Here is a 26,219-nt window from a genome sequence, read left to right on the forward strand (position 1 = left end):
AACGAAAACAAACGACACAGATTTTGGAACCTAATATATATTTTTGGAATTTCTTATACCCACACACACACACATTTTTTTCGATATTTTTTTCGAGTGAAAGTGAAGCAGGGCAGGGCGAACGTGCCCCATCAATTTGTGCGATATTTTTGTTTTTTTTTTTTCTTCTCATTTAAATCATGCCGCTGCCACTGCCGCTGCCGTTGCTGCTGCTACTAGCGCTGGCAGCGAGCGTCGCGCTGGCGGCCATTGACAGCAAGGACAACAAGTCCTCGCCCATCATCAGCCCCGACCAGCACAATGTCATCAACTTGAGCCTGCAAACGGAGACTAACAACAACAACCGCAACAACCAGAGCAATGGGAGCAGCAGCAGCGAAGCCAACGTCAGCTTCGATCTGACGCGCAGTCAACGACTGCGCGATGCGCTCAACGTCTTCGACCTATCGCTGTTGGCGTCGCAGTGGCCGCGTCTCGAAGCCACACGCATGCTGAGCGCCAACTGCACAAAGGACATGCGCAGCTACCTGCACGGCCTGACCGACGCCAAGATGTGGGCTGTCAAAAGTGAGTACAAGCGTCACAAGTGGGAACAGTTAGTGGCACTATGCAAATGCAAGTGCAAATGGGAACAGTTTTTTGTGCTGTGAATATGAGAACATGCAGAGCTTTTATGCGAGGCAGTGAGTAGCCTGGGAACAGTTGCGAAGCATGTATGCCAATTGGGAATGGGAAGAAGTGCGTGAGTTGCAATTGGAATCTAATATGAATATGCGTTGTGACTGGAATCCAATATGAATATTATGGGAAATGGTATGAAATGAAATTCATAGAATATAGATAGCAGATATTAGTATTGATTGCGCTTGGAAATGATAACAGTTGGGAATAATTGTCTAGTGGGATTGATGCCAATTGGAAAAGGCATCGTTGTGTTATATTTAGATCTAAATGGGAGAAGAAATACTCGATAAGCAGGGTTAATTTTAAATAGGAATATGCTTACAGAATAGAAAAAGGGAAGAGCAAACTATCCTAAGATTAAAATATTTTATATAATTAAAATATATTTTATAATTATCTCTTCCTCTCCCTCTCGCTTTAATCTTAACTCATCGATTAGGAAACTTTAAAAACTTACCATATTAACAACTTAATTTTGGATAACATATGAATATATTTGGCTTTTTGCTTCAAGCGTACAATTCAAGCTGACAGATATTTCCATTGGGTAATCCATAAACATCAAAAATATCGAAACTATCGAGCATTATCCATTAACTGAGCAATCAAACAAACTGCCAAATCATTTTCGATTAAGTTTTATGCATTCATAGGTGTTGTTTTTTTTTTTTTTTTTTTTTTTTTTTTTTTTCTCAGATACGTATATTAAGATATTTCGTATAAATTGTATGGTTTACAGCTCGCTTGGTGTTGTTGTTGCTGTTGTTGTTGGCTGTGTTGGAATGGCTGCATGTGAACGTGTCGTTTGGTGTAGCGCATTCTCAACATTTCAAGTTTTTCGGATCTGCATAGAGTTCGGTTTGGTCTTTGGCTTTATGCATGTGCCGCTGGCTGTGGACGCCCAAGGTCGCAATTAGTTCTTGCCCGACAACAAACAACTTGCAACCAGCAACAACAACAACAACAACAACTGCAACTTAATTGTGCATTGTGATTTAGTGTTTAGTTTAGTTTGAATGCTCGCTCAGCCAAGTGAGAAGTGGGCATATTTGATAGCCAAAATGTTCAATGCTTGAGCATTGATATTACCAATGTCTCTGTTCAGGTCTGTGGAGCTCTATAGAGCCCTATCTGACTATTAATGTTGCTAGAGACTTGTGATGCTGACTTGGACTTATTGCAAATAGTAGCGTCTTCTATGGATTAGTCTAAGAACTTTGCTGTCGTATATAGCCCGATCCTATGATATGTTTAGATATATGAACTCTGACAAGGGGGAGTGTGGCATATCAGACATATCTGGAATAGTTTTAACGGCACTCTAAAACTCTCAAAGGATTGTCAAATGTCATGTTAGGGGCATTCCTAGGTTCAATGTAGACTTGATGCTCTATGATATATATATCTATTTATAACGTAGACCACACATTCAAAATCTTTAAGATTGCTTTAGTGAACCACGAGATGGACACTCGATAAAGTCCATAGCTACAACATGAATGAGAATCGCAAAAAAAAAAAAACCTAGGAAATATTCCATTTTCCTGTCAATTTTCATAACTTTTGCACAAATAGAGAATAGTTTGGTAAAATGTCATAGAAAAATTACGAAAATTACAAATGTTGCTCTTCCGGCTGCAAATGTAGTTGGCTTTATTTTAGCAAGGCAACGCGACGATCCGTTGAATATAGAGTCTCTGTATTCCACACTTTTTCTGCGATTTATATACATACAAAGTCTTGATGATCCACGCCCACAGCTGAGCCGCGTAATCGTATGACACTGCCCTTGTTTGACGTTTCAAATTTGTGAAAATATTCATATCCAAAATAAAAAATAAAAAAGAAAAAACAAAGAGAAAAAGAAAAAAGCCAAATTCGATTTGTTTTTTAGACCGTGAAAGAGTATTATGCAGTCCGGCCAAGTCGGGCGTCCTTGTTGTTGCTGCTCGATTCGATTTGGCTAGTAATTTACATTTGGAGTTTTCGGCTTTTTGGCAAATCGTTTGGTCATTATGTCAGCCCGCCGAACAATGGCGCGTTTGTAACTATAACTGTAATTGGATATTGCGCATAATGCAGCCCGGCATATCATATCACAAATTTGGGGGCAACGCTCAGTCGCGCTCACGTTCACGTTCACTCCTGTCAAAGAGTTAACCAAGTTAACCAAGAGCTGAGCCAGCTGTCTAACTAGTTTGCGTCACGCTCATGTTCTCTGCCTGTCTGTCTATCTGTCTGTCAAAGTTGAGTGGGCAGTTCATCTGGCTGTTAAGTATTCTGTTATTTATTGCTAATGGGATGCTCGAGCCGCTGCTGCCACCTGGCCAAATGCAATTTGGCAATTCTTGAAGAGAAAATCAAATGTTTGGCAATTGCTCAAATTTAGCATAAATTGATTATTCAGATGCTAGCTGTAAAGTTGCTGTTAAGTTGAGGTCATGGAGTTGAGCATTGAGTGAATCGTGTATAATCCTAAGATGAGAACTAACATGAGCTTTGACATGCACATGCATTTCCCTCTTGATTAACAATCACGGGAGACCAAAGCTGCTGTCAACAGTTAGAAATTTACAACATATGGCAACACTTGGCCAAGTTAGGCTTAACAGGTACATGGTAGATTGCAAATCAAGCATTTCCTTCACAATGAAAAATTAACTCAGTTTATGTGCCAATTCGCTAACATAAACTTTGACAGCAGCTGTCAAGCACTTAACACGAACTTTAGCAGGTACCTGGTACCTAGAAAAAACCGACTTCATATGAAGACAGAATCTAGCTTGACTATCAAATGTCTGGCACTTGGCAGCTGGCTGTCAAATGGCTAACATGCACCTTAACAGGTACATGGTAAACACAATGCACTGGCTGACAAACAGCTGCGAATTCGACTCCAAATGATGAATAAATGTTGTGCGACTAGTTTTTGGGTTTTTTCTCCTCTCGTTGGTTTCTTTTGAATTTGGTTGCGCCAGCGATTGGAGTGCATGCCACGCCCCCTCCACTGGCCAACTGACCAACTGACTGACCGACCGAGCAGGCCAACCCGAGTGACTGACCAACTGACACGAGTGAATGTGAGTGTGTCTTTCTGTCTTTCTGCTGGTTATGCAATCAATTAACACGAAAACACATTCAAGACGAGACGCAAAACGAAAAAGAGAAGAAAAAATAAATATAACATCATCAACAACAGCAACAATAACAACAATAGTATTTTAGTTGCTTTCAAAGTTTCACTGACTAACAAGTAAGAGTGATCTCCTGTTTAGTAGGTAGTGAACGACTAGCAAATACCCTGAGCTGCGGCAGAGCATGAAGCGCACAGAGAGATGGGAAAGGGGAGAAGAAGGAAGAGAACAGCATGAAATTTAACAAAGAGAAGAAGAAGAAAAGACGAAAAAAACGAAAAAGACGAAAAAGAAGAAAAGAAAAGAAGAGAAGCCAATAGATAGATTAGAGGTAAAAGCATAGAAAGCTGAAAGAGAAGAATGCAAGAAGAAGAAGAAAAGACCTTATCATAGAGAGAGAAGTGTAGAGCTGGGAAGGGAAGGGAAGTCTTATAGCATAATAGACAAATATGTATATATGTAGTATTACTTCCAGAGAGCTCCTTCCGAAAGAGAGCTCGCACTATTGAGGTATCAACGTGTGCAATGTGAATCCTCTAACTGCTATAAGTTTCAAGGCTGCACTAGATCAAGAGGGAATATATATACATAGAAGTATAAGACTTCAAGTAGATCAAGTTCCCATCTGCCTGTTACATACTTAAGACCCGGTTCAATGTTTACAGGGTATCAGCGTTTAGTTGCTTGTTCTATGTACACATAATTTGTGTTTGATTTATTCTGTTGCTCTTCTCCGTTCGCTCTTCACATTGCTAACCACATTCATTGGCTAGCTAGCTCTAATTGCGCTCTAAGCGGTTTTCTGTATTCTTGGCTGCTTTTGCATTTTGATCACGTCATAGCCGAAGAAACTTAAAAGCCAAGACCAGCCTCAAGTGGCCAAGATCAATGGCCAATCATTCAGGCATTTGCCCAGCTAGACGTCTACCTCGAACTCCAGATACCCGGTTGTGCTTGTAGCTCATGAACTAGTTCGATACTCCGATTCATATTAAGCAACGAATCCAATTTTAAGCTTGCAAATTAGTCGAGCCGAATCATGTCGGTGCATAGGTCAGGAATTTGTTGGCACCTTTTATGCAGTAATTACACCTCTTAACTGGTTCCAAAGAACTAACTTTTCGGCATAGCTGAACCACACATTAAACGGCTTTGGCTCAGATTTATGATTGAGATCATTCACAGTCATGAATCTAATTACTAACTTCGTTCAAGTACTATAGTGGAACTATAGCTCTTTTGAGTTTTCGAACTAGTTCCGACCATTTTTTCATGGAAATATTTTTTCATGGAAAACTATACAATAGATGTACAACAATTTTTATCCGGCATTGCGCGATTAAAATTAATATTAAGGAAATACATATTGATGTTGATTGATTGCTTAAAATGATTTTATGAATTTGTTATAATTTGAAATAGCTCTTAGACACGTTTTACCCTAATTAAATAATGCAAAAATTGTTATTTCTTTTTTTCTTGTTATTACCTCCCACATATTAAAATGAATTTCTTATTACGTAGACCTCATCCCTCGCTGCTCAGTTTTTACGTAGCAAATACTCGTAATGCTAATGCTAATACTAATTAAGCAAAGCATTTTCTTTGTACTTTTCGCTTTGCTCAGCTTGGCTTGCACCGATTATTTACTAATCGGTGCACAATGTTACCTTACATATATCGATCCCATGCCAAGAATTTAAACATCAATTTACTTTGATGTTTGAGCTCCGAATATATAGTTATACATATACATAAATATCGCTGGACATTTCCATTTATGCAGATAAGCAACTTGATTCGGGTATTTCTTCAGTTCATTATAATCCCATTTCTATATAAAATACCAGCTTGATTATGATTTCTGGGTCATTGAGCATACTCTCAATATACTTCAAACTATCAATGTTATATAGATATACAAATGTCTCCTAAAATACATATCCATGTACATCCAAATTTATCTCTTGATATTTCCAACTGAATCTATACAGATCCATACAGAAATTCTGTATGTATTCTGTAACAGTATATCCAATTGATTTGGGTATTTCTTATATTGATATATATTTCCTAAAATACATAAGCATGTACATCCATAATTATCTCTGGATATTTCCAACTGAACAAATACCCGAACCAAGTTGTTAATCTATGCAGATCCATACAGATTATCCAATTGATTTGGGTATTTTTTATATTGATGCATATCTCCTAAGATTCATAGCTATGTAACCAAGTTTCTAATCTATGCAGATCCATACTGATTGTCAAATTGGTTTCGGTATTTCCTTTCACTCTTCACACATAGTCTCTATGTAAGACACCAACTTTGTTCGGGTGTCTGCTTAGCTGAGCATGCTCTCACTACATCTACCTCCACGAATACCACATATCTATCTAATCTCCAGCTGTATTGAATGTCAACTTGGTTTATCATGTTTTATCTTCGCTCTTTTGATTAATGTTCTAAGCTGTTGCATTTGGCGGCAATTACGCTTCGTTGACTTTCGGCAGTTTGTTGAAATCAATTGGCCACCAGTCTCTACCCTCGCCCCCCTTCCCCCTTCCCCCTCACTACAACAATTTCGACGCAAGCCTCCCCGTTGCATTTTTGAGCAGTTTTTTTGCTATTTTGCTCAACTTGGCGGCTGACTTGGCCGAAGGCCGCATAGCTCGGCTAGACTTGGCTTTGGCCTGGCTCGAGTTGGCTGGTTCTGGGCCATGGCATGTGCGCAAAATCCTGGCAATGAAATGCAGTTGCTCGCTTTTCCAGCTATGGCTGTTGCTGCTGCATGCTCGGCCAAGGTTGTGTGTGTATGCGAGTGTGTGTGTGTGTGTGTGTGTGTGTGTCGATAGAAATGTAAACAAAAAAGTGCGAGCAAGAAAACGCAATTGTTTGCCTCCACTGAGCATGAGCCGTAAGCTGGAGCGTGGCTTACATAAACTTTGGATATGCTTATGTCTAATTTCGGTTATGTATAGCTATGATATATGTGTGTATGCCCGTGCTTGTTGTGCAAGCTTCCTGCTGGCTGCTTTCGCATCAGTTTCTCAGCTTCTCTATTATTTTCCTGGAAGTTTCGGTCTTCACTCTGGCGGCAGCAATTGCAAATTGTTGTTGTCGATTACCAAACGAAATCGTTTTGATGCTGACCTCGTCTTGCATTTTGACGAAAAGACAATAAAAAATATAGATATATGTGTGTGTTTATAACAGTTACAATCAAAAGTCCAAATTGTTGTTGGCCATTCGACTGCAAATTGGCAAATGGCCTGTGGCTCGTGCCTGGCCTGTTTTTATTTTTATGCATATATATATATATATATATTTTTATGTTTATTGCGGACAATAGCAGCAATTTTTAGGCCAATATACTTAGACGAGTGTAGGCTGGCCGGCAGGGTAGGCGTGGCAGCTACCAATTACAGTCTTTGTGCAAAATGAAACGTCACGCAACATAATTTCTACTGCTTTCCCATTGTTGTTGCTGTTGTTGTTGTTGTTGTTGTTGGACAGCAGCAGCAGCAGCAACAACAAATTAAGAAAAAAGAAGAAGAAGAAGCAGCAGCAGAGACAGTCAGACATTGCACAACAAATAAACACGCCAAGTCAGCAGCAACAACAACAACAACAGCAACAACAATTGCAGCCTGTCAGCCTGCGCTGGTCAGGCAGCGACGTCAACTGCGACGTCGACGCAGCGCTAAGCTTATGTAATTTAAGTTTAATTTGATTGTTGCAATGTCTTGCAGTTTCTGTTGCTGTTGTTGTTGTTGTTGTTGCTTTGGCAAAAACCAAATTATGGCACAGGCAAATGTGCGTTCATTGATGTTGTTGTTGTTGCTGCTGTTCGTGTTGTTGCTGCTGCTAGCAGGCACAATAACGGACCAAATTGTGTGGCAGCCACTTTCAACTTTGACCGCGTTTTTCCTCTGGTTTAATTTCAGTTTTGTTTCGTTTTCGGCTTTATACACAACAAAAACAAAAGACTTAGGCAACGAACTTGCGCGGCCAGAGCAATTTTTCTTATTATGCTTTTTTTGTTGTTGTTGTTGTTGCTGTGTTATTGTTGTATTCGACGCAATTTAAGCTGGCACTTGATCATGAATTATGGCGTAAAAGATCTGTTGCAATTCCCGGCCGATTTCCATTTTCATTATTGTAGAGCGACAAATTTTGTTGTTCGTGAAGCTGCGAGAAAAAGGGATAGAAAAAAAATTGATAATTATGATGATGAGCATTTGATGAGTTTAGATTTAGATATGGACTTGAATATGTGAGAGCATACATATATAGAGATTAAAAGGGGAAGTTGGCAGAGTAGGACTATGATGGAACTCCTATAAAATATGATTAGTTCTTATGAAAGAGGCAAGCTTCGGCTCTAACTGCAGCTACTTCTACTCATATAGATAAACAACTATGGAAACGGTAAATCAAAGTCGGTGCTGGCTTCTTTTCGGCTTGTGGGCAAGCCTAGCCTGAGTTATTGGATCTTGTCTACTATTCCTAGTAATATATATCTAAACACTCTGGCTTAAATATTCTGCCAGGGACACTAAACACTTTTGATCTAGTGTTCATGAGCAGTTAGAGCTGTATGACCCGCAGTATAATTGCGCTGCTATTATATTATCATCTTACCTCCATCTTAAATTGCTCATAATATGTATGCCCTGAGCCCAATGCTAATGTTAGTTTGGGGTATAATGTTTGTGTGAAAAGGTATGTAACAGGCAGAAGGAGACATGAGTTCTACTCATAAAGGACGTATACAGTCGAGTCTCGATAATTCGTACCCCGCTAAATCGAAAATCGCGATAAATCGAAGAAAATTCTATTCCCTTGAAACAAATTCGTTCGCAATAATTCTCGACAATTTGAATTTCTGTCTAAATCGAAAGAAAAAACTGATCTTCTTGCCATTTCGAACTATCGGGATTCTAGTGTATATATTTTATATACATATTTTATATCCATCTATCCCTCAGTATATGCGTATTCATCTATCAATCTACAAAAATTAGAGTCTTGAAAAACAATCTGTAATTGGAATATCAGTTCTTCGCAGAGCTCAGCTCGTTTTCCTAGTCGGGCAGTCCCGGCTGGATTACTTTATGAGTTTCCTCTCTAATTCAGTTTGCTTACTCATAGAGATCCGCAGGTCAAGCTGCTGCCGCTGCTGCTGTTTGGCCATGTTTTCATAACATAATCGGTAGTTTATTAGTAATTCATTTCGCTGCTGTGATGATTATGATAATCTCGTGGAGGGCAACAGAGTGTTGAGTGCGAACCAGTTTCTGCACATTACATTCGGCGGAGGGTCCGGCTCGATTATGAAAGCGCACACTTGATGGATGCCATATTTGATTACACGCACATAATATTTGCACTTGGCTTGCAATTTGGGGCCTGGCCAGATGATCATAATGATCGCGATGATGATCACGATGATGATGGCGTGACGAATATCGCTTGAAGCAACGAGCTGGGCTTCAATGCTCACACAGGTGCTTATGGCCGGACTAAGGCGTTAATCAGTCATCGGTAATCGGTTATCGTAATCGTGATTGCAAGCGCTTATCGACCTTCAGGCTTAATGCGTCGTGCGATCTTGGCTAGTCTATGGCTTTAGTTAATCAAACGATTTCTATGTCGCGCTCGTTGCACTCGAAGGTTCCTTCAGACCGATATATGTATATCTATATATTTAGTGTAGCTATATACATATATACATATACCTGAATATCGCTCGTGCCTATGGCAAGTGCAAGTGCATTCGTTTCGCTTTTTGGCTTGGCCCCATTTGGCGACTTGACACTGAGGCGAGCCGCGCCGGGCCAGACCGGGTAAAAGTCTTGTCCAAAACGACGCGTCGCTTCCGTTAGGTAAAAGCCAATTGGCACGTGCCTCCAATTGAAGTAGTCGAAATTGGAATCGCTTATGACAGCAACAATTTGCATGCGCCCTCTATTTGGGGTTATTGACCATAATCGCGTTCGGGCCATTTGATAATTACGCAGCAGGCAGCAGGCAGCAATCACAGCTGATATAACTGCGCAAATGGCCAACAAAAAAGGCCAGAGCAAATGGCCAGATCGATGGATCGACTAGGCTATATCAGAGACATAAACGATTTATTGCTTTTCCTATTGTCAATTACAAATTATTGAACGTAAGTGCGTCATATGCGGTGCGAGTGGAAGCTATGAGAGCTACACTGGAATGTATACAAAAACGCATATAACACATAGGTCTTATAATACGCTTATATGCAGAAACTATTATGGAATTGAGCTTGCTTAGCCTTGGAGTGCTTACATGTCAAATTTCTTACGCTTAACTGTTATAATCTCCGAGTTCAATGAGGTTGTGTAGGAGGAGAGATTGGGGAAATGAGAGAAATATATCACACGAAGTTTGACTTAGCCTCACCAAATTTCATAGGTCTAGCTAGGATAAATCCCGAGTTTAATGAGGCTGCATAGGGGAAGATATAAGAGAGAGAGAGAGAGATAGCGAGAGATATATACGATACAATAGACTTATAAGCCATTTTCTTCAGGAACTGTACATAAAATAGTCAATTTTATCTTATAGCTTTCCCTGCCCAAAATCTGTATATATCTATCGATGTTGTGTAAGAAGTCAGAAAAACCTATTAGATTTTCCCACAATATTAAGTTAATTAATCAATTCATTAGAGTGGGTGAATCGATTCAGCATTTGCTGTAATTAGGCGATAGAAGTCTTCAGCTCAGCTAATGTGCGATGTTCGATCTATAGAGAATATATATAGCTATATGTATATAGTATAGACAGATCGATAATTGAATTGTAATTTTCAGAATGACTGTTTGACATTTGACTACAAGTTCATTAAGACATTGTTTGGCTAATTATTCTGTGGAATGCCATTAGCAGTGTTAATAGTGTTATTAATGGCACTGCAGCTGCAGCCCTGAGCCGAGCTGAGCTGAGCAAACGAGCTCATGCACATACGCATGTCTCTCTCACTCTCTCTCTCTCCCTCTGACTCCCGCTATATATGTACATATATTCCATCTGCTACGCATATTACGCAAAGCCTTCAGATCATGCAGACCTGTGCTGTGAGGCGCAGCCTCCATTGGGGGCGTGGCGGGGCCAGGTGAAATACCAGTTAGTCATATACCGAAAACGGGTCGTCACTGGCAATGGCTAAAGTCGAAGTTGATGCTGCTGCTGCTGCCGTTGCCGTTGCCGCTGCCGCTGCTGCTGTTGCTGCTGAAGATGCAGCTGACCTTGTGCTGAATCTGCGCCAGATGCGAGCGCCGAAAGAGACTTATGTGAAACGGAATTATAAATGAAAACCAAACAGAAAACAAATCAAAAGCAAAGACACCCTCCATCTATCTCTCCCTCTCTCTCTCTTTCACGCACACCTACCTTGTGTCTGTCGCTTGCGAATTGGAGCACGAATTCCTGTCAATGTTCGCGGCGAAAGCGCCAGCGGCAATTGTTGCTCCGAGTGCTCATCATACTGTTGTTGTTGCTGCTGCTGCTGCTGCTGTCGTTGACAGCGTGTGTCAATTGTCCAAGATTTGGCAATGTCAGCGTGGGCGACAAAACAGCAACATATTGCTCTTGAACCCCAGCAGCAATAGCCAAGATTGAGACAATAACAACAACAGATAATAGCCAGTGTTGCTGGTGGGCGAAACAGCAGCAACATATTGCTCTTGAACTCTGACAACAACATCTATATAATGGCCAATGTTGCTGGTGAGCAACGCAGCAGCAACATCTTGCCTTGGCGGCAACAGCAGCAGCAACAATGCTTCTACTAACAATGCTTCTACTAGCAACAGCAGCAATGGTTGGCTCCACAGCAACAACAATATCGGCAGCTGTTGCTTCTGCGTAACACAGCAACAACACAGTGCTCTAAAGCCTTGGCGGCAACAACAGCCACAATTCTTTTGCTAGCAACGACAGCAACAACATATGTCATCAACAGCAAGCGCCAACAACAGCAACATATGTCTTCTAGACCGCGACAGCAACAGCTGAGGTAGTAGCAACATAGATTTACTTGTTGTTCAAGACAGCAGCAGCAACATTTTGCTCTTGAACCATAGCAGCAGCAACAGCAACAACAACAGCAACAACAACAACTTGTGTCCAACATTGACATTGAAACTGACGGTGCGTTGTCTCAGTTTCACGACCTGAATAACAAATGCAATGCGGCGCGGCGGCAACTGTTGCTCTTGAGCGGTAAATTGTAATAGGGAAGTTGGGCGCAGATTTGTCAGCTGCAGCCAGGCGCGAAGAGGTTGTCATATCAAGGCTTAGACGATCTTTCGAGGCGTGGCCAAGCGTTAAATTGCCCCAAACAGACAAAAAGCCTTTGATGTGACTCAATTAGGCAACTCAACAGCAACAGCAACAGCAACAGCAACAGCACCATCAGCAGCAGCAGCAGCAACACTTTTTGAGTTTTTTCAGGCATTGAATTGCTAAGTTCAGATCATAAAACTGATTAGCTGTTGCCACGTAACTCAAGATCATCAACAGTTTTTCGACTCAACTCTTTTTTTATAGGACTTCGGCATAGAGCTGAAATTGTTTTTAATCATAATCAAACTTTTACTACAACATGAGCTGGGCTAGGGTGAGGCTAAGGCTTGGCCTTGATTCACGCAAGCAAACGGTATCAATTGAGGCCAGGAAGTTGAACTTGATGAGATGGAGTATGTCTGGTATGGAAATATATACTTCACATTTGATTTGGAATCGTGTTGTACTAAAATTGGGTCATTCTCTAGTCTCTGAATGTTTTGAAGGGATTAGCATTAAGTACAGAAGTTTGAAATATTCAAGAAGCCTATTGATCATATTTACATCGATAGTCAGCTGATATGGTTTGTGGTTATCGATAGAATGTCATGAATGATTAACAAAATCAATTCACCTATAATATAGATATATCTGTTTTCTCGTTTCTCATTACGTACATCTCCCATCTCTAATTCGCTCACCTAGCAGCTCTCTTTGAACTGTGAAACAACTTGACCCTTGGCACTTCTCAAACTGAAACTGAAACTTAATTATTATAAAAGTATTCCCGGTGTAGTAAAAGTATTTTTTTTTTTTTTTTTTTTAAGTGATGTTTACCACTTAAAGGTTAGAAGAAAAAAAAAACATCAAACATCTATTTAATAGCCATGCGCTTCAGACAATTGTCTAATAGAGCTCAAACTCCATGCTAAAGATGCTTTTTGCGTGTTCTTAGATAGTTTTGCCCGGCCCAAACGCAGTTGTCATTACATAAATCGCCTCGACGATTAACTAGAGCAGCCATAGGAATTGCGTGAAATACCTTGAAATTGCCATTTACTGTGAGTCAGGCATGGACCCAGGCCTCAACGATCTCTTAACTGCTAATAGATCATTAAAGTACTTTACGATGGCGCATAGAATCGAGTCAACAGCGAGACAAATTCATGTTTATGCAGTACCTGAGATCTCAGCTGTATAAATACGAGCAGATCATAAGTATAGCCCGTGTATAGATCATTAAACTATCATAGATCATATTATTGAGAAAAACTAGATGAGTCTTGATGAATGAAACAAAGTATATATGAAGTTTGCATTAACTGATCAAGCTCTATAAAGATAAAGGATAAGAATTAAGGTTTCAAGATCAATAATATTAACTTAAATTGTCTACGAAAATCAGACTAATGATACCTTTGTAGAAAAGCATGTGAGATTATTATAGAGAATCGATAATCAGAAAAATATATGATTTGATATGTGTGGGATAATGAATAATGAAAAGCATTACTTATAGTTAGTAACCTAGATAGATTTAGTTTGCTAAACTAACTCAAAAACTGGTTATTTTTATATTTATATATACATTTATATTTGCCAGACAGAGAGAGAGAGAGAGAAAGAGAGAGAGAGAATCGACGATCAATTGCTTTGATCGTTATTAAAGTATTCCTAACAAAATCAACAGCTCCAGCTGCATAAATTGCATAAATTATTTGCGAAACTATTTCAAGTTCATTGGAGCTTGAAACTGTCTAAAAGTCAATGCAGATGATGTTCATATTAATACAGAATCAATTTAGAAACTGAAACTAAAGAGAATTTGGAATTTAGCTCAGCTGAAATGTGGTTAACTTTGATCAGTTTATTAGCCAAATAAGAATGCTTGCATCTTGACCTCAATATTGTGCAGAAGATAAAAGATGATCATATATGATCATATACCATATACTAATACTAATACTTAACATGTCTGTAAATGAAAACCCATTCATAAGACCTTTAAGATGAGCCTTACCTATCTAAGATTTTGCAGAACTTTCAACTCGAGTCTATAGAGTTCTTACATTCTCAGTCTTCTACACAAATATTGGATAGTTCTCTTTCGACACTTTTGTCCGACGTTGCGCCGAGTAAAGTTTGCATTCTCTTATTGATTTATACAAATTTCGTAGAATCTGTCGGCTAATTGTAGGCTCAAGTGATTTTCGATTAGGTATTTTTAGCAAACGGTTGTTTGAATATTTATTTGGGCTCTCAAGAAAAGGACTGTTGTCCGTACTCTTTCTCACACCTCTATTGACTTGGCTGGCGAGAGTTCCGTTGGGTTTCTTCTTCTTCTTCTACTTTTATGAAAACTTTTGCTTAGCGTTCAATGAGGTTTGGCAACTGTCGAATGATTAAGAATTTGTTTGCTTTGGGAACTTGTTGGGGATTTTGTTAGCATAAATTGTTGACGATGTTTAAACAGAATGTCATAATTGTGTGTGTGTGAGTATATATATATATGTGTGCGGGTGGGTGTGAGGGGCGCCCTACGTAGACGACAAAACACACGTAAAGTCCATTAAACAATTTTAAGACAACTCAACTCAACAATTTTTTTGTTATTATTGGGCTATTTATAAAGAAAAATGTGCAAGCACCGACTGCACAATACTCGTTCAGCACTGCAGCAAACAGCTCGATTAAATGGAGTATTTGTTGTTATCATATATTTTTTAATAAATTATATATGAGGCTCGCTTTGATTTGGTATGCCTCCCCTTTGGATGCAGTATTTAGTCTATATTTATATAGGACTCTACAGTTATATTGCAAGTGCTATTACTGCTAGTTGCTATCGTTCGACCAGTAAACAGTAGATAATGCTCCTTGTAGAACCCAGAAGAGCTCATAGGCGAGCGGACTTACTTTTTTTTCTTATCAGCTATGTTTTCCCTTAACTGCTTTCTCCAAGCTCTCAATGAAAAGTTTAAGCACCTGATGGATAAGTGAAAAGCTACTATAGAGGTATACATATACATATATATTGATTATATAGAGTGTCTAAATATAAAGTCTTTAGATTGAAGAGACAAACGAATAAACAAATATACCTTTCTTACTGCTGCAATGAGCGAGCATACAAATTGAGCTACAAAGACGAATTTAGTTATTCAAGAAATAAATAAAAATATACAATACATATTTTAATATACCTATTTATATATAGCAGTTTATATATGAATAATCATAATTTCTTTAATGGTTCTGACGCACGTTTTTTCTGCGCTTTGTTGTTGTTTTAATTGCGCGCTTTAAATTTCTGACGCGTTGTAAAAAAATAATAAAATAAACAATAAAAAAAACAGTTAAAATATATATAAATATATTTTTTGCTATTTGTTTTATTTGCTCTTCGTTTTGATTTGTTTTGTTTTCAATTTGATTTTTTTTTTATTTTAATTTTTATTTTTTGCAAACCTTTCGCAATGCTGCGCCGCAGCTCTATAATAATATTAAGTGTCTCTGACAGGCCAACCACTATTTGTTGTTGTTGTTATTGTTGTTTGGCATGTTAAGCACATTATTTATGATTATTTTTGTGTTGCGTTTCATCAATCAAAAACAACACACAAAAAAAAAAAAAAAAAAAGTTTCAACAGCTTTTTTGTGGCTGTCATTTAATGGGCGTTGCGTGTGCCACGCCCAGACACCGCCTGTCGCCGCCCCCCTCTTTCTTTTGTGCTGTAATCGGTGTTAGTGTTAACACCTATGTTGCGCAGCCGCCCCAATACACATATATAAATATGGTATATACCCTTTATATGTATTTATATATATATAGATATTTCCCTGCCATAACCTCCAAGCGCAGCTCGAGTTGAGCCAAGAGGCTCTTGACAATTCGCTGATTGTTTTCAATTGGCGATTTCATTGACACTCAGGTGACAATGAACAAAATATAAGAAACACATATCTAAATATCCATACATGGAGGGAGAGAAATACCCATAAGTGATTGCCAAACATCGGCTCAAGCTAGTTGCTGAAATTTGCTATGGCTTCCTATAGACAATATTGATTCTCGGCTAGATGAAAATTGTTTAACAACATAATAAATACAAGTCTTTAAAGCATTCTTTCCACTCGCGCACAGCATTGGGTATACCGACTCACTCGCTAAGTACGTAACATTAATTAGACGAATCTGCCTTAAAGTGCGATACAAAGACTTTGGCCGCTGCTCATTATCATTGTCATTAGCATTGCCATTCTTATAGGCATGGTCTTTATCATTGTCATTGTCGATATCATTAGCATTCCTCTTAGCATTCTCATTATCATTGTTATTGCAATTGTCATTGTCATCATTAGCAATCCTTTTAGCATTCTCTTTCTCATTTTTATTCACATACTCATTCTGATTATCATTATCATTGTCATTGTCATAGACATTGTCTTTATCATTAGCAATTATCTTAGCAATCTCATTTATTCACTTACTCATTCTGATTATCATTGTCATTATCATTGTTATTGCAATTGTCATTGTCATTGTCTTAATCATTTCAATTGTTATTATCATTAGCAATTCTTTTAGCATTCTCATTCTCATCTTTATTGACATACTCATTCTGATTATCATTGTCACTGTCATTTTCATAGACATTGTCTTTACCATTGTCATTGTCATTGTCATTGTCATTGGCATTCCTTTTAGCATTCTCATTTTTGTTCACATACCCATTCTGATTAGCATTGTCATTGTAATTATCATTCTCAATCGTATTTTCATTATCGTCATCGTCATTATCATTATCATTCTCATACCCAAGCAGCGTATTTCATCGTCCACCTATCGAATGCAATTGCTGCTCAGATATCGCACATATTCGTAAATATTAACCAAACACAAATTTGACGATGTTATATCATTAAACAGAGACGAGAATGTTTTATCTCTGCAAGCTTATTAAATTCTAAATATTTCGATTTGCATATGAGGTATGTGAGGGGCGCCATAACCGCCAAGTCGATGGCTCTTGATGATGTCTAAGCACAACGAGCTAATGCAAACGATTAAATCAATCAAAGGCGTATTCATTGCTATAGTTTGTGTAGTATTATAGCTCTTTAGCAGCTGAGTAACGGCATGCTCGTTTATTTAAGTCTAGTCTATATACAGACTGTGATTGATAGACTGCTTGACTGATTGATTGACTGCCTGAGTGAATGAGCAAATGAGCAAATGGCAAACAGCTGAATGCTTCCAAACTGCTTGAAGGTCGAAACTGCAGTATTTAATAGATCTGTCAACAACTTTCAATTAGGTTAGACTCTGTTTATGGCTGATCAGATGATTGTAGACCCCCATAGCCCCATGCCCGCCATTGACCGTGTTATTTAGACGACTTTATGGGTCTCGTCTGCGCAGCGAAGACCTTGCGGCAATTCAAGAATTGATATGGGTACAGCAGCTAGAGCGACGACGAGTACATGATCAAATCGAGCTGGGCTTAAACGGTACTCGATAGAAATACGGAGCGAGAGAGCGTGTGCGGTGGGAGAGGGGGCGAAGGGGTGAGGCAGCATTGGTCCAAGCGCTACCTGGTTGGGCTTTTTCCGGCTGCTCTTTGCACCAATCGGGCATTTTGTCATGTACATCGCGGCGCTTACCTTGATGGAGTCTGTGTCTCGCGTCTACTTTGGATCTGTCGACGCTTGATTATTTTTCTTGGACTGCTTTGTGGTGGAAGACACGTTAAACGCTTGAATGACACGTTCAATTGAACATGAGACATCAAAACAGAAGAAGACGAAGGAGAAGAAGAAAAAATGCAGAGAGAAGTGACAAATACAATATGAAATCTGACTAGTTAGAGGTCCCACAGATCTACGAAGACCTCAGCTCTTACCAAAATGAAAAAGAAAAAAAAAACCAAAGCAGAGTTGGCCTAACAATTACATAAAAGCCAAGACAACAAAATCCCAAAGCCAACAGAAATCAAATGACCTCAATCGCAAATTAAATTGAAACCGAAAAAAAAAAAAAAAAAAAAAAAAAAACACACGCAAACAAGAGACAGACCGACTGACAACAACAACACCAACAAAGACATGTTTAAACATTACAAAAATGTGACTGAGGGCGAGGTGGAAAGACGAATGTTGACAAAGGGGCCGGCTCGGAGTGAAAGAGCGACTCCAAAGGGCGGCCAGCGTGTGGGAAAAAAGTAAAAGTGTTTCCGACCAGTAAAGCCGACGAGTAAATGCTCAGTGCCCTAGACTCGGGCATAGCTAAGAATCGATATGGTGATATTTATCGATATAGATCACCAACTCTAAAGTTAAAGTTCTATAGCGATTCAGATTTACTTCATTTGAGATGTAGATTCTAAACATAATCATTGGCATTCCAATATTTATCGATTTTGGAAAATCAGTGCTATCAGCTTCCGATAAGTACTCAAAACAATATTATCGATTTTTACAGTACAGTCTGCCAGCAAACAAATATTTTCTCAGCTCAAAATAATCCTTAAAAATTAGTAATTGACATTTCGATATATATCGATATATTCGCTGCGAAAAGTTGTCAGCTTATGCACTGATATCTATCGATCTCTATGCATTGTAAAATATTTTTACACATTTCTGTAATAGCAAATCTCGAAATGCCGTTGCCCCATCAGCATTTGCGCAACTATTACAGGGTATTGCGAAAGTGTGTCAACCCTGAGTTGGTCAAGAATTGCTTTTAATTAATTAATAATCTTTAGCCAAACAATTAACAATGCGTTAAAATGCTCATCATCGCCTCTTTAGCAACTCGCCTGCCCCGCTCTTCCGCTCTCCCACTCTACCACTCTCGCTCTCTCTCTCTCTTTCGCTCTCTTCGTCTTTCTCTGCCCGGAAAAGCAGTCATGTTCAAAACCTGTTCATGGTCATGGCCAAGCGACGTGGTCTACAAGCAGCTGGTTATGTCCGAATTTCCCCTTCACCAGCCGCCGTGCCGCCCCCCTCAAGCTAGGCCAGCCCCCCTCCGCCCACATAACTGCCCACCCTGCTTTTGCACACACATAAATCTGCGTTTCGGTCAAGGCAAGTGCCAAAAAAAAAAAAAAAAAAAAAAAATTAAAAATTAAAGCTAAGTAAACAAATTTTGCGTACAGAAGGAAGTTGTCAGTCGAAATGCCAAAATGTCTGCAACAACAACCAACAACCAACAACAACAACAACTAACAACTAACAACAAATTATTGCGCAGCTGCAGTTGATATTGCATTGTTGTTGCCTTTCGGGAACTGGCGATGGCAGAAACTGGTTGCTTGGTCCATCCAACTGGCAACTGGTTACAAGACAATTCACAGCAACAACCAACAACAACAACAACAACGAACAGCAACAACCAACATATGACAAGCGAAATGAGAGAAGATCGCATGGCCAAAAAGAAATAAAGAAATCAAGAAAAAACAAATTCGCATGCGCTCAAATGAGACAACAGCGCGCAACATGTTGCACGCAGCGAGGGGCTTGGGTGGGACGGAGCGGGGCGGGGCGGGGCGGGGCGGTGCCGGGCCGGACAGGGAAGACAAAGAGAAGAGCCAACAGGCAACATTATATAATAAGCAGCAGCAACAACAACTTTTTTATGTGCCAACAGACAACAAGAGACAACAGCCACAACAACAACAACAACAACAACAGCAAAAACAATATAAAAGAAACGTAAGAAAAATCATTTCAAAATAAGCTGAGAGGAGTGAAAGACTAGCAGATACCACGTGTAGTTGTGTAATATATAAAGCAAACAAAGGGTATTCATTTAAGGCGACATTTACGGCTCTGGATTTCTTCTTTCATCTTGACTGATCTCTGCCTCCTACACGATCTATATAATCGTCATCTGCCCTGTATACCCCATAGTTGGTCTGGTCAGTCGAACTCCCAACGGTCCACACACTCAATCCAGCATTTTAGCAGACCCCGCTGTACCCCAGTCATACATACATCCATACACATCCAATGTGTGAGAGCAACTGAAAACGTTGCTCTACCTTAGGTTCTATAATCGTATTATATGTAAATATTTACCTAACACTGCTGCACTACACTATTTATATAGAGATATTAACACCAGAGTGTGTTTAAATTCCCTTTCATCAATATCTCTATAAATAGACATCTCTCCTTTGAGGCCCCAAAGCGTATTTACGTTCCTCGAAAGTCTATATACTCACAATATGAGAGCTACTTCACAATACGCGATTGCCAAGCGATAAGAGAACTCAACCAGGTTTGCTAATCAATAATGAAACGTGACTATTGTCAAGGTTGCCAGATATGAGCTCGAATCTGGAAATAGAATTCGCTCATTACATCAGGTTTTGGAAATATTGCAGATTGAGGTTATGTAAATTTAATTGAAAGGCAGCAATTCATCATAGATCCATTTTAGCTTCCTTTACTACAGGATATCATACCCCACGCGTCACTCTCTGCGTGTACAGGGTATAGAGGTATGCAACTCGCTGAGTAGAAGGGCTTGACGGGCGGGCCAATCGGGTTTGCATTGAATAATGCCCTTCACTTTCAACATTGGCTTCTGCTTTTTTTTTACTCTTGCAGTGGACGATGCTTCCGGCCATTACACTTCCGGTTTCTTCTATGGCAACAACTATTGGATGGGTTCATTGGCCCTTTGCGAAGCCATTTACGACAGCGCCAGCTCCAGCTCCAGCGCCAGCTCCAACAACACCAAAGGCAGCAGCAGCAAGGACACCAACAACAACACATCGAACGGGAATCGCAACAATGGACTGCCCTTCGCCGAGGCCTATGCTGAGGCCTACAGCAGCGTCTACAACCCGCCGCCGCCCTTCCTGCCGGGATTCTATGTGCTCAAGCTGCAGCTGAACGAAACGATGCCAACACAAATGGTGAGTCAAAAATCTATGGAAATAGATGGGCAATTGATGGTAAGAGAGGCGGAGAGAGGGAGCCGAAAGAGGGAGATCGTATGTGAAGAGCTAGAATCATATTTGGCAGCGAGAAGCATTTGGAGAAGTTAAATGGAGAGAGCTGCTCTGAGTGCTGTTGGCCTTAGCTTGAGCTAGCCTAAAGATGAAAATTTCATTTGAAATTAAGAGTTTCTTCGAGTCTAAGTGAGTCTTTCCAGCGAGAAGCAATTGAAGAAGTTCTAGTTGAGGTGCGAATCAAGTAAAGATTAGAATTGTAATTGAACTAGAGAGATATATATGGAAAGGTTTTCTAAAGAGTGAGAGTTAGAGTGTGAGAGTTAAAGAGAGTTAACAGAGCTGAAAGCAAGCCCTAGAAGCGAGAAGCGAAGTAAGTTAATAGTTAAAGTCAGTAGATCGTAATTAGAGATGAGATGAGATGAGATGAGATGAGATGAGATGAGATGAGATGAGATGAGATGAGATGAGATGAGATGAGATGAGATGAGATGAGATGAGATGAGATGAGATGAGATGAGATGAGATGAGATGAGATGAGATGAGATGAGATGAGATGAGATGAGATGAGATGAGATGAGATGAGATGAGATGAGATGAGATGAGATGAGATGAGATGAGATGAGATGAGATGAGATGAGATGAGATGAGATGAGATGAGATGAGATGAGATGAGATGAGATGAGATGAGATGAGATGAGATGAGATGAGATGAGATGAGATGAGATGAGATGAGATGAGATGAGATGAGATGAGATGAGATGAGATGAGATGAGATGAGATGAGATGAGATGAGATGAGATGAGATGAGATGAGATGAGATGAGATGAGATGAGATGAGATGAGATGAGATGAGATGAGATGAGATGAGATGAGATGAGATGAGATGAGATGAGATGAGATGAGATGAGATGAGATGAGATGAGATGAGATGAGATGAGATGAGATGAGATGAAGGAAGTTTCGCCCTCTCACAGTAACCTTGCCCTTATGCATGCTTAAACTTGTCTCTTCTCCTTGCAGCTACGCACTATATATATGGGCGTCTGTCTGCCTTCGACCTGCAGCATTGCCGATGTGCACCGCATGTCCAGCTATGCACGCCAGGAGCTGCCCAGCCGTGAGCTGCGCGTGCTGGACATACGGGTGCCCACGGATACGGAGTTCAACATTTGGTCGGACAAAACCTTCTGCCTGCTGATGTAAGTAGTCCGAAACATACTTTCAAAAAAATGCGTGAGTCAGTCGCTAATGGGCAATGCAAATAGTGAATACCTCAACTTGGCTCCACTCCCCTGGCTAGTTCCATCGTTGGCTCAAGCCATTAGCATTTGGAATCGTGTGAAATGCGCTTCCAAAAAAAAAAAAAAAAAAAAAATTAAGAAGAAGAAGCGAAACTAATCCCGCCACGACATCCATTTGTTTGGTTATCATATTAACAGTCTTCTTCCCTCCCTCTCTCTTTCTCTCTCTCTCCCTCTCTCTATCTTTCTCTCACTCGCTCTAGTGTGGTCTCTTGCATTGTGCTTGGTCTGATCTGCTGCGGCACACTCTACGAGATCTACCTGACCCGCCAGCTGAAGGAGGCGCTGCGCCTGCAGGACAAGGAGATGATGAACAACAGTGAGACGAGCTCGGGCATTGGCTGCGCCTCCTCCGACTACAGCGACACAATGACCGCCCACGAGGAGGCGCTGAAGCAATCGAATCAGTCCGATTCGCTGAAGCAGCTCGATCAGCTGGTGCTTCACTTGCCGCCCAGCGACAATGACAGCGGCAATGGCCATCATCACGAGCACGAGCACGACCACGATCACGAGCACGACCACGATCACGAACACGAACTGGAGCATCACGATGACGAGCGCATCAATGTGCATCATCATCACCATCACAATCATCATCATCGCCATCATCAGGGCGTCAGCATCGGCAGCGGCAGCAGAGGCAGCAGCGGCGGCGTCGTCTCCGGTTCGGCCAACAAGAACGGCAGCAACAACAACAGCAACTTAGACGAGCACCTGGAGGGCCACCTGCACGAGCCCGAAAAGCTAAGCATCTACTCGGAGCTGCTGCTCTCGTTCTCGGCAATCACGAACTTCAATGCCATCTGCGACCGCAACGTGGGCGCCGACACAATACCCTGCATCCATGGCCTGCGCGCCTTCAGCATGGCCTGGGTGATCCTCGGACACACGTGCATTGTGGTGTTCAAGTACTCGGACAACATGGAGATGCGCAAGGAGGTCGAGCAGAACTTCTTCTTTCAAGCAATCACCAACGGACCCTTCAGCGTCGACACCTTCTTCTTCATCAGCGGCTTTCTGATCTCCTATCTGTATTTCCGCACGAACGCCAAGGGCAAGCTGAACAAGCTGAGCAAGGGCGCCAACGAATTCACAGCGGGCACCGCTCACTTTTTTGGCTTGGTCGCTTATCGGTTCATGCGACTCACGGCTCCCTACCTGTTCGTGCTGGGTGTGGTCCAAGTGACTATGAGATACTTGGCTGCCTACTCCATATTCGATCCGCCCACAATGGACCATGTGACCTGTCCGGACTACTGGTGGCGCAACATACTCTACATCAATACGCTGTTTCCCGTCGATGAGATGGTGGGTAAAGCGTCAAGGGCGCAATATCGAGAAGTTCTTGGCTAGAGCCGATGATAGATCACTCGACAGATCCCTCGGTAGATCCCTCGAAGAACAGTCCGAACGGCCCTCGATAGTTGTCTCGAGAGATCCCCTGAAGGACCTCTCGATTCCTTGTACATTCCCATAAGTCCTACTAATCTTCTGTCTCTCTCTCCTTTCTCTTCTCTCTTTCTTTCTCTTTCTCTTTTGCAGTGCATGTTGTGGAGCTGGTACCTGGCGAATGACACCCAGTTCTATATGATCGGTGCTATCATCCTGATAGTGGGCGTGCGTCACTTTAAGCTATCGGCTATAACGACATTGGTGTTCCTGGTGCTGTCCTGGATAACCACAGCGGTGATTGCCTTCACGAACAACCACAGACCCAACACCGACGATCCACTGGCTCTCTTCGACAAGATCTACGACAAACCCTGGACGAGACTGGGCCCGTACCTGATTGGCATGGCTGTCGGCTGGATACTGTTCCGCACCAATTGCAAGATTCGCCTGCCGAGGCTGACAGTTGCCACAGCCTGGACGCTGGCGATGCTCAATCTGTTCGTTCTGGTCTTCGGCCTGTACCGGGCCGATCTGTCACAGTTCACAGCAGCCGCATATAGCTCGCTAAGTCATTCGGCCTGGGCGCTATCCCTGGCCTGGATCACGATCGCCTGCTCGACGGGCTATGGTGGCTATATCAACTCGCTGCTGTCGGCGCCCTGCTTCTATCCCTTCTCCCGTGTCACCTACTGCGCCTACCTGGTGCACCCCATAGTCATACGCTCCATGGCGCTCAATTCCGATGCGCCGCTCCACCTGGGCGGAGATCTAATGGTAAGTGTAACTCTCACATACCTCCTTCTCTTTTACTCACCCTATATGTCTCTCTCTCTCTCTCTCTCTCCCTCTCCCTCTCTCTCGACAGGTCGTCATGTTCTTTGGTCTGACGGTCGCCTCATATTTCCTATCTTTTGTCGTCTCGATGTCGTTCGAGGCGCCCGTTGTCACAATGCTCAAAATCTTGTCACCTAGTCGAAAAAAACGTCTCGCCTAAGTCCGGGTCCTCCCTGCTCTATTTATGCGAATATCTACTATATATATATACCTACCATATACATACATATATACCATATAGCGAGAATTTCCATCATCCCTCACTCTTTCTCTCTTCCTCTCTCTTTCAATCTCATTTGCTATTCTAAATCGATTCGCTCTTCTCGCGCATTCTCAAACAAAATTCTCCACATATTTATAGCATCGACCGTTCATACATAACCTCACATTCCTTGCACGATTCCTTCTGCTTTTCAACTTCCCCTATTTGCTAATCCACTTTTAATCACAGATTTTTAACTAATATATACATATATATGTATACTATACTTTTTTTTTGTTTCGTAATGTGTACATTTTAGTCGTTTAATTTATTCCAAAGGTTTGGAAATTTTTGTGCGTGACAAAAACATAAATAGTACTTAGTAGCTATAATTATAAAAAAAAAAATATAAATAAATAAAAAAAATTTACAAAAAATACAACTCTAGTACCTAATTTTACAAGTTCATGTATATATTTACTAAATATATATATATATATACCTATATATACGTGTAATATGTATAAACCTTTAAATAAAACTGCTACCAAATAAAAAATATATAAAAACGGATTTTTATTATTGAATTTGAATTGTATTTCTTTGGCGGTTTGACTGAAGCTGGTCACATTGCTGAACGAAACATTTCCCTCGGCCAGGGCTGCACCACTAACCAGAGAACACATAGACCGGACAAGTAGTGTAAAGCGTTTTGCACACTTTTTTTAGGGAGTTATCTCCCAGACACTTCGTATTTGCTCGGCTCTTCAGTTTTTGGGTTCGGGCTACGAAAATATACGAAAGCACAATCATTTCGCTTCATGCGCTCGACCGAGATGGTCGACTGTTGAACAAAAGATCCCTCTGCGCTGAATGTTTCCCTTGCTCTCTCTCTCTCACGATGCTCTCTGCTCTCTCAAATATGTATATGTATGTATGCATGTGAGCACAAGCAGCGCTCACAAATTGAAATTTCTTCGCAGCGAGAGCCCATGCCTACCCTTATGTGTGAAGAGTATACCGAACTTTTCAAACCGTTTGCCATGCGTTTTCGTTATTATTTGTGGGAAGGGTATGAAAGCGTTGGTGCGCATAATGAAAATGTTTTCGCGACGAGCATGCACACACACACTGACAGTATGCTACATGTACTATGAGCATTTGTATGCCTGTGTGCGAAGCTCTTGCTGCCTGTAGCAATTTTTAATCCCAGCATTTGCATTTGGTCGATCTTGTGAAGTGCTCACATACATATGTATGTATGTATGTATATACATTTGATTGTGTGTACGCATGGGAGGCGCTGCTCACAATTTTGGGATATAACTTGTAGAAGCACTTGTATGCCTGTGTGCCTTTACATGTGCGTGTGTG

The 26,219-nt window shown here is 40.8% G+C and overlaps 1 protein-coding gene across 1 annotated transcript; it reads left to right on the forward strand.

Moving 5' to 3' along the window:
• Positions 1–30: 30 nt before the first annotated feature.
• On the forward strand, positions 31–25,261 carry LOC6585508 (nose resistant to fluoxetine protein 6). The gene is made up of 6 exons (XM_044011121.1): positions 31–567; positions 20,764–21,074; positions 22,134–22,312; positions 22,618–23,725; positions 23,960–24,583; positions 24,675–25,261. Exons 1-6 carry the CDS (start codon positions 180–182, stop codon positions 24,801–24,803), a joined length of 2,739 nt encoding a protein of 912 aa, XP_043867056.1. The 5' UTR covers positions 31–179; the 3' UTR covers positions 24,804–25,261.
• The last annotated feature ends 958 nt before the right edge of the window (positions 25,262–26,219 follow it).

This window comes from Drosophila mojavensis, unplaced genomic scaffold, assembly GCF_018153725.1.
Source record: "Drosophila mojavensis isolate 15081-1352.22 unplaced genomic scaffold, ASM1815372v1 contig_136, whole genome shotgun sequence".
Taxonomy (NCBI): domain Eukaryota; kingdom Metazoa; phylum Arthropoda; class Insecta; order Diptera; family Drosophilidae; genus Drosophila; species Drosophila mojavensis.